The sequence below is a fragment of the Barbus barbus genome (assembly GCF_936440315.1).
Source record: "Barbus barbus genome assembly, chromosome: 44".
Taxonomy (NCBI): Eukaryota; Metazoa; Chordata; class Actinopteri; order Cypriniformes; family Cyprinidae; genus Barbus; species Barbus barbus.
In genome coordinates, this window is record NC_136722.1 from 14452157 (window position 1) to 14466385 (window position 14229).

The 14229-nt window shown below is 38.0% G+C and overlaps 2 protein-coding genes across 2 annotated transcripts; both read left to right on the top strand.

Moving 5' to 3' along the window:
• Positions 1-288: 288 nt before the first annotated feature.
• On the top strand, positions 289-5657 carry LOC306863289 (uncharacterized protein; the record flags this gene model as incomplete). The annotated part of the gene is made up of 4 exons (XM_079406538.1): positions 289-440; positions 1161-1221; positions 2022-2384; positions 5517-5657. The coding sequence occupies 4 exons, from the start codon at positions 289-291 to the stop codon at positions 5655-5657; spliced, it is 717 nt and encodes a 238-aa protein (XP_079262664.1).
• Positions 3709-12998, top strand: LOC306863579 (xin actin-binding repeat-containing protein 1-like). Its single transcript, XM_079407001.1, has 4 exons — positions 3709-3856; positions 5517-5662; positions 5976-6023; positions 8525-12998. The coding sequence occupies exon 4, from the start codon at positions 8525-8527 to the stop codon at positions 12707-12709; it is 4185 nt and encodes a 1394-aa protein (XP_079263127.1). The 5' UTR covers positions 3709-3856; positions 5517-5662; positions 5976-6023; the 3' UTR covers positions 12710-12998.
• The last annotated feature ends 1231 nt before the right edge of the window (positions 12999-14229 follow it).

Genomic DNA, 14229 nt, shown 5'->3' on the forward strand with positions numbered 1-14229 from the left:
CACTGGTAATGATTAATATGAGTTATGTGCCATGGGTCAATTAATCAAAGATGTTATTTTCTGTATAATTTACAAACAAAATATGCATTCATCTTCCTGTGTATGCTCATTTTAAAGTTAAATATGAAAACTGTAAAAAAATAAAATAAACTATGAAAATCCACATTTAAATGCTTTTCTCATTACCGCTTTAAAAATGTAAGAACACACCATGTGACTGAATGCCACAAATGTGCTCTCAGTCAAGCACCTTTTGATTTGTGTTCACACTGTGTAGGTTGGGTTGTGATGAAGGACAGAGTATTAGGTGAGGAAATGGAAGTGAAGAGCAGCTTGCGGAGGGCCCAGTCTCTCAGAAGTGTGTCCACCGATCATGTTCTGTCCTGGACTGAAGCTGGACATAAAGACAGGAGGAAGTCTGTCTCTCAGCTTGTGGCACAGTGAGGGAGATGTTCCTCTTTCCTTTAAAGCATATTTCACCAATAAATAAATGCTATGCCATCATTTACTCATCCTTACGATGGCCAAAACCTGTATGACCTGTAATACAAAATGTGATGTTTGCAAGAATGTCTGAGCTGTTCTTATATCATAAAAGTGGATTGGCACCAAGTTCCAACAAGGCGGGGAAAAATGCAGTATTTTAAGTACAATAAAAGTTGCCCGAAAAGAAGACACTGACAATGTGCCGACAGACAAGAGTCAAGACAGAGCAGGTTACTTTATGAAACAAAGTTTCAGCGTTCAAATTTTGTAATTTTTTAAAGAAATTCAAACAATAAATACCGTTGTGTGGCTCTTTAATGTGTCGTGAAGGATTGCAGTAGCACCTCACTTTAAGCGGCATGTGAGCCGATCAACTGTTTTCTCTTTTTCCCCTATTCTAGTTATTGCATGAAATAAACATGACTAAGCATCAGAAGGTATCTTGTTTCAATCGCGGAAAGACGTCAATACACACCATTTTTCAAGTTCAAGTCCACCGCACCGACGTTAATCTATAAATCTATTCTCCTGTCTGGTTTGTTGGTCCGAAAAAAATGGCAGAGTCGGCGTTATGATTGGTCAAATCGCCTGTCGGTGCTTGCTGCAAAGGGTCAATTAAATTAAATGCTTGAATTTATCAGACATTCTGAACATCATGTCTTCACCAACACCAGGTACCAAACCTCTCCTAGAAGAAAAACCAAAGAAGTTGATTCAGGAGATGTCAAGCATGAGGTAAAAACACTAAGGCTCATGTCTATTTGATTATTCAATATTATTAACATTACACAGCTTTCTGAAATGCTTGATTCTGACTGTCCAGTCCTGACATTCTGAGGTCAGCTATTCCCCAATAATGACTGCTGTTAATAGCAATGCTGTCTAATAATCACATCCGGGTATCTAAGACTGTCATTTCTGTTATTTCTCTCTTTTCATGCTGTGGACGAGTAGTTTCATTTAAACGCAGCTAGTGCCATTTTGGGCCTGGTTTAGAGACAGTATTTACTGTAAAATGACACCAAATAACTTCAGTATTAATGGAGCTGGCCTACGGTAATATTGTTTAAGTGTTGCTACAATTAATATTTTATACACTGTCATGCATTATAAGATGATAAACGGGTAAAATTAGAAAACTTTTTCTCCTCAAATCATTATTTGACCCATCATTAATTATGTGGTAAACAAAAAAAGCTGTGTAATAAATAGTATGACTGTACATTATCCCTTTAATGTCGGTCTTGTTTTGTTTTGTTTTGTTTGTCAATTAACTCAAAGCTACTTGCGTTTAATGAGCTAATAAAATATTTAAACTCAAATCATAATTTTTTGGTCTAATTATTTACTTATGTGGGCAAGTAGCCATGGAGCAAGATTATTGTGTAATAAGAATATTTTGTGATAACAACCAGCTGTGTGTACATTATCGCTTACTAACATATTTGATACCATTGTTTACCTATGATTTAAGGAAGCATCCATTTTTACCTGCATAAAATCTGTGAATGTATTTTCTAATTTATCTCCTCCAGCTGAACATGCAGGTCACACCAATTCCTGTCAGTGAGAATGAGAGCGAGACAATAGTGAGGAAGACTGAGGTCAAAGAGAGGTCCAGGGTCTCTCCTCTCTCCCGCAGTAAGTCTATGGAGAGTCTTCCTCGGCACAGACCTACAGGCACCACAGCACTCAGGGCGCTCTTTGAGTCAAAGATCACCAATCAGCCTGAGCCCAAGAAGAGCAAGACGGCACTTGAATCAGCGAGTGCCAAGAAAGCCGTTTACACAACTCTTCCCAATAACAAGGATGCGGAGGACACAAAGCCACAAGTAGAGGCAGAGGTTAATAAGAGTCATAATGAACAAGAGAAAGTGACTGAAGAAGTGATTACAAAGGTAAACAGTTGGACCTTACAGAGATGTGCATTTGAGCAAGAGTCAATTGTATTTACTGATAAAAAAATTACTCTTTCAGGATGCAAGAACAAAGCAGATAATAAACCGATCTGATAGAAGAAAGACAATTCCTGTCATTTCTAGTGAAAAAATATCCTCTCCAAAGGGTGAGTAACTCCATAACTTCATTTTTACATTTTATAAAGATATGCTTGTACATGCAAAACTCAGTGGCATGGTGCTAGGGTGTTCTGGGTAATTGCTAGGGTGATTTGGATGGTTGCCAGGGCACTCAGGGTAGCCCATATGGTGAAAAAACATTATATATATATTTATTTTTAAAAAATTATATGTATATATATGTGTGTGTGTGTGTGCGTGTGTGTGTATATATATATATATATATATATATATAATTTTTATTTAATTTTTTCTATATATATATATATATATACTTTTTTTATAAATTAATTTTTAATTTATTAAAATATTTATACTGTATTTAAATAAAAAATATATATTATTTATTTAAATGTATTTTCAGATATATTGTATAAAAAGATTATTTTATATATTTTTGTTACATTTTATCATATATTTGGAGACATTTTGATATTGTTTTGTCTTACGGGGGTTTCAACAGCATTTCTAAGTGATTTCTAGGGTGTTGTGGGTTTTTCTTTTTGCATTATTCATTATTCGCCAGTGCTAAAATTGTAAGTCTAATCAAAACATCTAGCCACAAGATTTGAGGTATCATGTCCATACCCCAAACAATACAGGGCATTTCAAGTACCCAGTTTAGGGTTTGTTCAAAATGATAAGCAATAGTAATAGCAATGCTTACCTATAAACACCACCAGTAAGGATTTTAGTTCAAGGTTAAATTCCATATGTTGACAGACTATCATGTGACCTAAATGTCAAGGGCAAACTATATACAAGATCCTGCTAGACACAAAACACATAATATTGCAAACACAGTCAAATCAAACCACCAGTGCAATATAGAAAATACACTTTATTTTCTAATACGTTGCTCCTGATATAACTTGGGCCACATGTGAGAGGTATCTAAATTGTAATTGAGGAAACGGCATCACAGCAGGAACAACAACAACTGTTCCCAATGATGTGAGATGAAAATAACATGCTTATTTTAGTCATTTTCGAGTGGATTTGGGGAAGACTGGAAAAGTAGGTATGTATCTCAACAAGTGATTGACTCAGCCTGGTGTAGCAATAGCAGAATAGCAGAATAGCTCCTAAAATAGCTGGCTGGCACTTATCCGTCCATGGGAGCCGGACAGGGTCAGCTGTTACCAGCACAGAAACGGCCACAGGCTTGCTGACACACTCGAAGGACACACATGGCTGCTAGACCAGTCAAAGGGTCATTATTGAACTAAGTAATAAAGTAATTCAGAGGGATTTGAGTTAAGCTTATGAGCAAAGAGAAAGAGCGCTGAATGGTGAGTTTATGTTTACACATTTCTAAACCGTTATATTGCTTCAAGTAGTGCGTGAGCTAAAGAGGATTTCCCACAACATATCTATTATAGACAACCACTGTTGTGTGACCAGGGACATGGGATTTCCAGAATTTGATTATTCATTTGTGTTAAAAACAGGCTGGAAAACAAGCTTAACCTTACTGTGGTTGGAACATTGGTAACCAGCAAATAAATAATAAAATGTTAATTTTCAACTCACTAACATGCTGAAATTAGTTAAAGAGGATGTCTGTTTGGACACTTTGCTTCACTTTTCCTAATCACATTTTATTTTTAGATTGTTTTAGAGAAAATCTTTCTGTTGTTAATGAATACCTTTTGGAGAATGCTTTTGTGGTAAACTGGACAACAAAACATGGTAATTTAACCAATGATTATGGAATCGAGAAAAATAATCCCATAATCATTGTGATCAGATAGTTAGCAAGTGAGATTTAATGCAGATGCACTTCTTAAGTAAATGTTTTACTACAATAAAAAATTGACTCAAGTTTATCAGATAGTGAGTGTCAGTTCCTACATGCTATTCAGATACTAAAATACAGCCACAGTTGATCATAATTTTATTTCACAGGCTTGAGGCAAGGCAATATTTTGCCCTTGAAACTGATTATTAGTCTGTACCCTTCTGGTCATTCAAGCAAGCTGTGTGCTGGTTCTTGATTCACGACTGGAAATCCCATTGGTATCTGTGTCACGGAGAGTCAGATGTTTTCCAGCCTAGTTTCTGAGCACACTTTGAACACTAAACTGATGACTTGCATTCATAGCAGCTGTCCACATTACTATAATAAGAGCTGACAGAGCAATGACTATCATAACCATCACCATTTCGAAAAGATAAACACTTACAAAATGGACTTAACATTTAAAAAAGCCTTAATGGAAGCATGTTTGGTGTAAAAATCAATAAATCAATCAATCAAAGTTTTCAAAAAGCAGAGGTCCGTGAAGGTCCTTTGGGGATCTGTGTACATATAGAATTTTATATGCAAATATTCCAGTTTTATTTTCCATTATCCAAATGCGATCCATAAATGATCTGTTATGCAATAAAAAGCATAATAATGTTCGTTAGTGTACTAAAAATTTAAATCATTATTAATTGTTCTTGAGAAAACACTTCTTTTTTGTTTGGGGGTACTTGTGTCTGCTGAAAGTAAGGGGTACTAAGTACAATTATAAAGCACATATATTACTTGAAGCTGATTGTAAAGTTATAATCATTTTGGAAGGCTTTAGTATGAGGATAGTATGCAAGATTATGAATGGAGATGGCTTGATTTGACACAATTTGACACCATCATAATTAATCTAAAAGCCCTGCTGAAAGCTTGCTGGGTCACAGATAAAGTCTCTTGCAAAACTAACAAACAATATCCCTGACAAATCACATGACTGCTCACCTCCCACTGAAAGAAAATCTGTTCTTTTTAAATGAAACTCGTATCTGACAGTTCAAAAAGTCTTTGGTGCCCCCTGATGTGTGCGTCTGTGGGTCTCGTTTGTAAAAGCACAGATGCTGACCTTGATTTCATTCCTTTATTCAGGAAATTAGGAGTCAAAGTTTGAGTCACAATAACCATATCATAATTCTGATCTTTCTGCTGTATTACAGAGGATAAAAGAAGGTCAGTCGCAGACTTCAGAGACAACTCGGCTCTCAACGGATTGGAGAAACCCTCTATTTCCGTCAAAGCTTTGTCTGCACTATATCTGTCAAAAGTGGCAGCTGCAGAACCTGCGGGAAACCTCTTGAAACCAGTTAGTACTTGTAGCTACTTTTATTCTTAATGATACATGTGGTGACCTTTGGGGCCAGGGGGATGAGACAGAATAAAGTAGGCTGCAGGAAGAAAAGGCTGCTAAATAAAATGCATGTAACAGCTGCAGAAAAATATTTTTGGTTTATGTCAATTGTTCTATCTGCAAGTTCAAGGAGCATGGGTATACTGTATGTAAATGATATATTTTAAGTTTTTTATATTTAAGTTAATAAAATCAGTTCCTGGTTATTATTTTTTTATCATATAAGCTCAAATATACTTGTAATTTCCTTGTTTTATTTTTGTTCTAGGACCAGAATCTTACTTCTCCAACAGGAAAAAGGCCAAACGCAATCAAGGTAAGGAAAATTAGTTCCAAATATATACTTTAATTCAGTGGTAAAACTTATTGTGGCTTTTTAATTTGATTTAGAGTACAAATTAACCACTAGAAAACATCACCCCTGCTCTGAACTCTGGAATAAATTGTACTAGTGTGTGTAAATGTTGTTTTTATTATAATTACAGTCAGGTCCATAAATATTGGGACAGCGACACAATTCTAACATTTTTGGCTCTATACACCACCACAATGGATTTCAAATGAAACGAACAAGATGTGCTTTAAATGCAGACTGTCAGCTTTAATTTGAGGGTATTTACATCCAAATCAGGTGAACGGTGTAGGAATTTCAACAGTTTGCATATGTGCCTCCCACTTGTTAAGGGACCAAAAGTAATGGGACAATTGGCTTCTCAGCTGTTCCATGGCCAGGTGTGTGTTATTCCCTCATTATCCCAATTACAATGAGCAGATAAAAGGTCCAGAGTTCATTTCAAGTGTGCTATTTGCATTTGGAATCTGTTGCTGTCAACTGTCAAGATGAGATCCAAAAAGCTGTCACTATCAGTGAAGCAAGCCATCATTAGGCTGAAAAAACAAAACAAACCCATCAGAGAGATAGCAAAAACATTAGGCGTGGCCAAAATAACTGTCTGGAACATTCTTAAAAAGAAGGAACGCACCGGTGAGCTCAGCAACACCAAAAGACCCGGAAGACCACGGAAAACAACTGTGGTGGATGACCGAAGAATTCTTTCCCTGGTGAAGAAAACACCCTTCACAACAGTTGGCCAGATCAAGAACACTCTCCAGGAGGTAGGTGTATGTGTGTCAAAGTCAACAATCAAGAGAAGACTTCACCAGAGAGAATACAGAGGGTTCACCACAAGATGTAAACCATTGGTGAGCCTCAAAAACAGGAAGGCCAGATTAGAGTTTGCCAAACGACATCTAAAGCCTTCACAGTTCTGGAACAACATCCTATGGACAGATGAGACCAAGATCAACTTGTACCAGAGTGATGGGAAGAGAAGAGTATGGAGAAGGAAAGGAACTGCTCATGATCCTAAGCATACCACCTCATCAATCAAATCACTTTTATTGTCACATCACCACAGCACGTGTGCCTTCGTGAGTGAAATTCTTGAAAAAAAACAACAACAAAATAACAAATAAAACATAAGAAACATAAGAAAAACTGCAGAGTTTTCTTGGAGCTCGCAACACGGCTGCCATGCTCGGCGCCATCTTGGTTCATAATCAGTGAAGCATGGTGGTGGTAGTGTCATGGCGTGGGCATGTATGGCTGCCAGTGGAACTGGTTCTCTTGTATTTGTTGATGATGTGACTGCTGACAAAAGCAGCAGGATGAATTCTGAAGTGTTTCAGGCAATATCATCTGCTCATATTCAGCCAAATGCTTCAGAACTCACTGGACGGCGCTTCACAGTCCAGATGGACAATGACCCAAAGCATAGTGCAAAAGCAACCAAAGAGTTTTTGAAGGGAAAGAAGTGGACTGTTATGCAATGGCCAAGTCAATCACCTGACCTGAATCCGATTGAGCATGCATTTCACTTGCTGAAGACAAAACTGAAGGGACAGCCCCAAGAACAAGCAGGAACTGAAGACGGTTGCAGTAGAGGCCTGGCAGAGCATCACCAGGGATGAAACCCAGCGTCTGGTGATGTCTATGCGTTCCAGACTTCAGGCTGTAATTGACTGCAAAGGATTTGCAACCAAGTATTAAAAAGTGAAAGTTTGATTTATGATTATTATTCTGTCCCATTACTTTTGGTCCCTTAACAAGTGGGAGGCACATATGCAAACTGTTGTAATTCCTACACCGTTCACCTGATTTGGATGTAAATACCCTCAAATTAAAGCTGACAGTCTGCAGTTAAAGCACATCTTGTTCGTTTCATTTGAAATCCATTGTGGTGGTGTATAGAGCCAAAACTGTTAGAATTGTGTCGATGTCCCAATATTTATGGACCTGACTGTACATCATATTATGCACCTTATTCTTAAAAATAACCAGGCCTTTTTTTGTGTGATTGTTTAGTGCTCTAAAACATTAGCAAAACATTAGTAGCTTGTCTTTCTGTAATTGCATACGCAAATAAATAAGACATTCTGGTTGTGAACACTTAGCTCTCAGGTGTGAAATAAAATAATAACATAGGAAAATTAATTTACTGTTTGATTAACTACTCATTTGTAGGACAGAACATAATCATTGTGGGTGTTTTCACTGATCTTTGCACTCATAATAACATTACTAACATAAGTTATAACATTCTCAACTGCCTGTATTCAGATTGCTGAAATGATTAACTATTAGAAATTTTTGGCACAAAACGCCGGTTTTCTTTGGCATGCGGTTTGGCTTCCTTACAGTTCAACAGGTATGTTTAACTTCTTTAACCATTTATGTATGCTAAAAGTTCATCATAACCATTTGAAATAATAGGCTAATATATTAGCTATCTAATGAGGTCTTTCTTTATTTTTTAGATGGCTGAAGGTACTCAAAACAGTATTGCATATGCACCTGAATCAAATCCACCAATAAACCATCTGGAAAACAGCCTTGATGAACATGAACGACCCTTTACATCACCACCACCCCCTACAAGAGAAGCCATGTCCATTCTGCACCAACGGCAACAGAAATGCGAGCTTAGACGACTGCTAAAGCACACTTACCCTGAGCTGAAAAATGTAGACAGTTTGGTAGAGGAGGAGTTGGCTGATATTCTTAACATGGACCCAGACACAGGCACTGGATACCAGAGTGAGTTCCAGTCCAGGTGCTGGCTGTTTGAGAACCATGAAATCAATTCAGTGAATATCCATGATCAAAAACTACAAAAAAAGGAGTTTCAAGAGGGCGACATCAAGAGAACCGCATGCATGTTTGAACAACCAACGTCTAACTCCTACACCGAAGACAACAAACCCCAACTCAACAAATCAGAGGAAGGGACATCCGAGCAGAGAATCAAGCTGGATGTGAAAGCCACACGCAGAATGTTCGAAATTCAATCGATGGCTAGTCAAAACCCCTGTCCAAGGAAAAACATTGTTTGTGAGGAAGAAAGTCGATCACACCAAAAACCAAAGAGTAATTTTGAGACTGATGGAAAAGAAATATCAGACCTTCACCATAACAGTCTAACTAATGATTTAATTGACACAAATGAGGTGTTTGTAAGTATATCTAAATCCAAACAGGTCTTTGAAACAGTATCACATGACAAGGAGAACATTTCACCAACAAATGACAACTTCAGCCAAGAACAAGAACTGCTGAAGGCAAATGTAAGAAACAGAGCTCAGATGTTTGAATCAACTCCACTTGATAAGATCAATCAGCAAACCAAAGAAGAATCAGAAACCACCCTGGAGAACACACAAGAAACTCTAGTTTCTTTATGCAACTTCAGTATCATGCATTGTAATGGAACCATCCTTGAAGCTAATGAAAATGGCCATGTCAAAAAAGCAAGATATAACTTCATACAAGAAGATACAAGACCAGAAATTCAGGATGAAGAGATAGTGACTGGAAGCATAAAGAACATAATGCTTCAGATGCTACCAGGAACAAACTTGAACCCAATTGTGACCTTCTTAAAAGAGGACAGTCAGGGCAATGTGGAGATTCAGAAAATAGATGTCCCCATTCACCAACTTCCATTCACTCAAGATAAAGAGTGCAGAACTGCCAATGTGGTGCAGATTACTGAAGATCTACTCAGTCAAGAGAAGTCCCTGAGGAAAGGAGTCTTAATACAAGATGGAGCCAAAGGATCGAGCGAGATAACCGTTTATGCTCTATTTATCCACAGTGAAGACAGTACAGGGGTAATGGAGTTTGGTCAAATTGATTTTAGATCCATTTCCTCAAGTCTAAGGAACGTTCCAGAGTCTGACAACTGTGATCTGAAGACTGATATTAGTTCTTTAGAAAGTTCTTCAGTAGTAGATACAAACAAAACTAGTAATGTGCCGCTATTCCAGAGCTGCATTGAGAAAGGAGAACTTGATCATCTAAAATGCCTGCATGAAACATCATCAGATGTAGATATAGGTGCATCTACTGGGGAATCGGAGAAAACAAGTGAGATTATACCAGGTAAAGTTAACAAAATCAAAGCCCTTTTTATTACCAATGTAGATGACACAAGCATGCAGTCGGATGAAAAAAAGTCAAACGTTTTACCTAAAGAAAGTTTGGCAAATAATGAAAATGAAAATGTAGAAGCAACAAAACAATCTGAACATTGTCCTGACACAGGTGACAATCTGAAAAAACAAAGAAGTCTCCAAAATCAAGATATCATGGATGATGGAGTCGTTCTTCAAGCAGAGCTAGTTGACGTTGTTGAAGATGATGAGTTGGTGAATTTACAAACAGCCATTATGAATCTTCATCAGGCGACAATAGAGGCAAAAGCTCTTCAGCAGATTGTGCAAGCAAAACATGCTTTCCAAACAAACCAAACCCAACAAATCTGTGACTCTGGTTCAACGACCCTTGAGTTTACACATGCGAAAAACAATGATAATGTATGTGAGAATGATGAGCTCTCACAGTTTTCCAAAACTGAACTGGAAGAAAGTGAGGAGGATGTTATGAAAGGTAGCATACAGGCAGCTCTTGATTCCTTGGGAAAGTCGAACTTTAATGTCACAAAGGGTGATTTTAGAGCTGCCATGATTTATAGGAATTCTGGTGAAGGATTTGCAGGACACAAAAATACAGATGAAGTGATGATGAACCAGATGAACCAGCCAAGTGATAGGACTAAAGAAAATAAGTCAACAACATCTTCTCCTGCACCTCAAGCCGAAAAGGAAGCTTTAAAATCACCTGAGCGAACTGACACAACCCCTTGTGAAAGGCCATTTGAAAACAAACCAGTGACATGTTCTCCCATGCCTGTCTCCGTAGAAAAACCTGCTAAAAATCGTAAAACTCCTGTTGGACCCAAACCGGCTATCCCACCTAAACCAGATCATTTAAAAATTAAGCCAAACCCTCTTGGTTCCGAAACTGATTCAGAAGTCCTTCCTACTTCTTCAAAACCACCAACTGAGCAGACTAATGAATCTTCAACTTCCAAACAATGCCCGTCTCATGAAAATGCACTCTGCAAAAGAGTACAGCATACTGATGCTAATGAACATGAGCCTAGGGATACATCAGTAAGCAACATTGAAAGTCCTAAAAAGCTAAATGGTGTAGAGGTTGTTGAAGAAACACCGAAGGGCTCCCCAGAAAGCATTGTCAATGAACCTTCCAAAGGATTTCATGCTACTCTTCAAAACTTTGGGGTAAAGCCGAGTGGTTCAGTGCCTCCAGTAAAACCCAAAAGAATCAAAATGGCAAAAGAAAATGTGAAGAACTCAGACAACACCATTAGCAACTCTACTTTGGAAACCGAAACAGCACAGGGAATTACTCCTCCTCACAACAATGACTCCTCAGGCGAGACTTGTAAGACAGATACCAACAACCATGAAAAAAGAAATGATAAAAGTGATGATCAACTTTTTTTTGGAGTGGTGAGACGGGAAAAGAAAATTAGAGGAGAGACTGAGGACGAGCGAAGGCAGAGGCTCTCGGTGCACATGGATGAAATCATGAAAGGAAACGTGCCAGCAGTCATGGAGATCTTTGACAAGCTGAAAAAGCAAGAGGAACTCAAAAACATACTCTCCAAAGTGGAGGAAATCGAAGAAGACACCAACAAAGTGGACGTGAGCTCGCTTAAAAACATTTTTGAGAGCGTACCTGATTGGGTCGTGCCTCAGGAGAAGAAAATCAAGCCAAAAATAGTCACACCAGAACATACTGGAGCACTAAGTGAACCTGAGATGATGTCGTCCATGGAGGTGGCTTTTGAGGACTTAGAGAAAGCTGGTGCAGAGATCATTCGTTTAAAAGACCAGACACTTGCAAGACTCGTGGATATAGAGGAGGCCATTAAAAAGGCTCTTTATTCAGTATCGACTCTAAAATCTGACTCTGACATTGTAGGACTTTCTGGTCTCTTCAGGGAGTCAATGGTGGCCGTACAAGGTTCACCTCCTTCGGGTAATATCAGGAAAATCAGCATTGGGTCAAGTAAATCACCAAAAGCTCAAAACCAGATTGGAAAGAGAGTTTCTGGACAGTCAACAACACACCAAAGGCCAGAGCTTTTTATTCCCACAACCAAACCGAGATCAGTTTCACCGGCGTCTCCTTCATTTATTTCCATTCAATCTGCAGCGAGGAAGCCTACGGAGTCGCCATCACCTCAGATCAGTCCCCTAAAGGAAGAACCAAAAGAAGAGACCAAGTTGCAGTGCTGCTGTAGTGTGCCTTCAGACCGCAGGCAATGTTCTGTCACAAAAGCAGCACCCTCGAACCCTGCGAATCCTCGGCGGCAGGTCAGTGTGCTGGAAGTACAAACCAGGCCTGAAGAAGAGAGAGTCATTGGAACAAAAACCATCAGTGAGAACTATGAGAGGACGGACTGCTTTGGCAACAAGTTCTACTCCTCGAAAACCTCCACAGTCGTGACAACCCAACCTGAAACCAGGACAACTTCTAAAAATCTCATTGTGAGCAGTCCTGCCACAACAGAAATTGTCACGTACCCAAGAATCAACACACCTTTTATTAGAGAAGACCGTCCTCCACTGTAAATTTATTTAGAAATTTGTGTTGGTTTTGGTTGCAATATAAATGAAAGATCTAATAATGTAACAGCCAATGCATTTTTGTACTTTTTTTGCTTGGTTATCTTTTGAATGATACTTCACTATTCCTGTTTCCATTTGTTAGTATTTCAGTTTCTGTTTTTTTGTGAATGAATATTTTTTTAAACTATATGATTTCCTTAGTGTGTTGCAGTCATGCAGTAAAGATGTTCTAATATTTCTGTGAATACAATATCATTTGAATTTCTGCCATATTTGTCAATAAAATTATAGAAACGTGTCATGTCACATTATACATTTCAGTAAGCAGGTTTTCTCTTATTACAAGAAAAGAAATCCAAGGCACTTCATCCGGTCCAAAAAAGTTAAAAAGCCCTAAAAAGGTTTCTCCCAATGTCATAGATCAGTTATACCTACACCTGTCCTTCATTTGATACCTGACACACTCTGAGGAAGGCTGAAGGCCGAAATACTTAAGTGTGCAGAGTTTTATTCATTTTTACTGTTTCTACTGAGATAGGCCATAACGTGAATAAGGCTTTTTAACTTTTTTGGACCAGAAGACGTGCCTTGGATTTCTTTTCTTGTAATAGTTCTTTCAAACCGAACCACAACTTCACAACTTCACAAGGTCCTTTCAGCAAGTGGTGCTTCATGATGTCTCCTATGATCTGTTAATGTGAAGTTTTCGCTTATGTTATCACAGGAAAACGTAATGGAGCTAATTCATAACTTTTTCATTTTTGTTGCAAATTTGTATGCATGTGTTTGTACGTTTTCGTATTTGCTTGCTCCACTGGGGGGGGGGGGGGGGGGGCGTGGGGGGTTAGGGAAGGGCCTTCATATTTTTTTCATACAAATTGGACATTTTCATATGAATCAGTTATATGCATTTTCACACTTCTAAAATTGCTGTTTTCTTATGAGATTGGATGGACTGAAACAGAGTGATCAACCAAAGTATCTCCTGAAAACACTCCACAACATTCCATTAAGTAATTATGTTTGTTAATGTAAAATGCATTTATTATAAAATGCTTTCAGAATTTAATCATTTAGAAAAAAACAAAAGAGCTTTGTTGGGATATAGACATTGATAAAAGATTTAATATCTTTAAGAAAAAAAAATATAATTCAACCGATGAATAGACATTGTGAAGCCGAAATACAGCTTTTACAATGATACACTGTGAATACCATGATTTACACCAGTGTTTTCCAAAAGTCAATGCTGCATAAAAAAAACCTTTTCAATTCACCTTTTAAGTGAATTAAAAGCTAACTTCTGTCCCCAAGTCTTATGGTATGGAGGTTTGTTAACACTTTTATGTAACTGTAGTTTCAGACAGCAGCTCAGGAAACATGCTCAGCCTGCCTGAAACCAGTTTACCCCATGGAAAGAATGGCAGCTGATAAACTCATTTTTCACAAAACCTGTTTCTGCTGCAATCACTGCAAAAAGAAACTAAGGTAAGAATGTTTCTGATAATGATAAAAGCCGATAA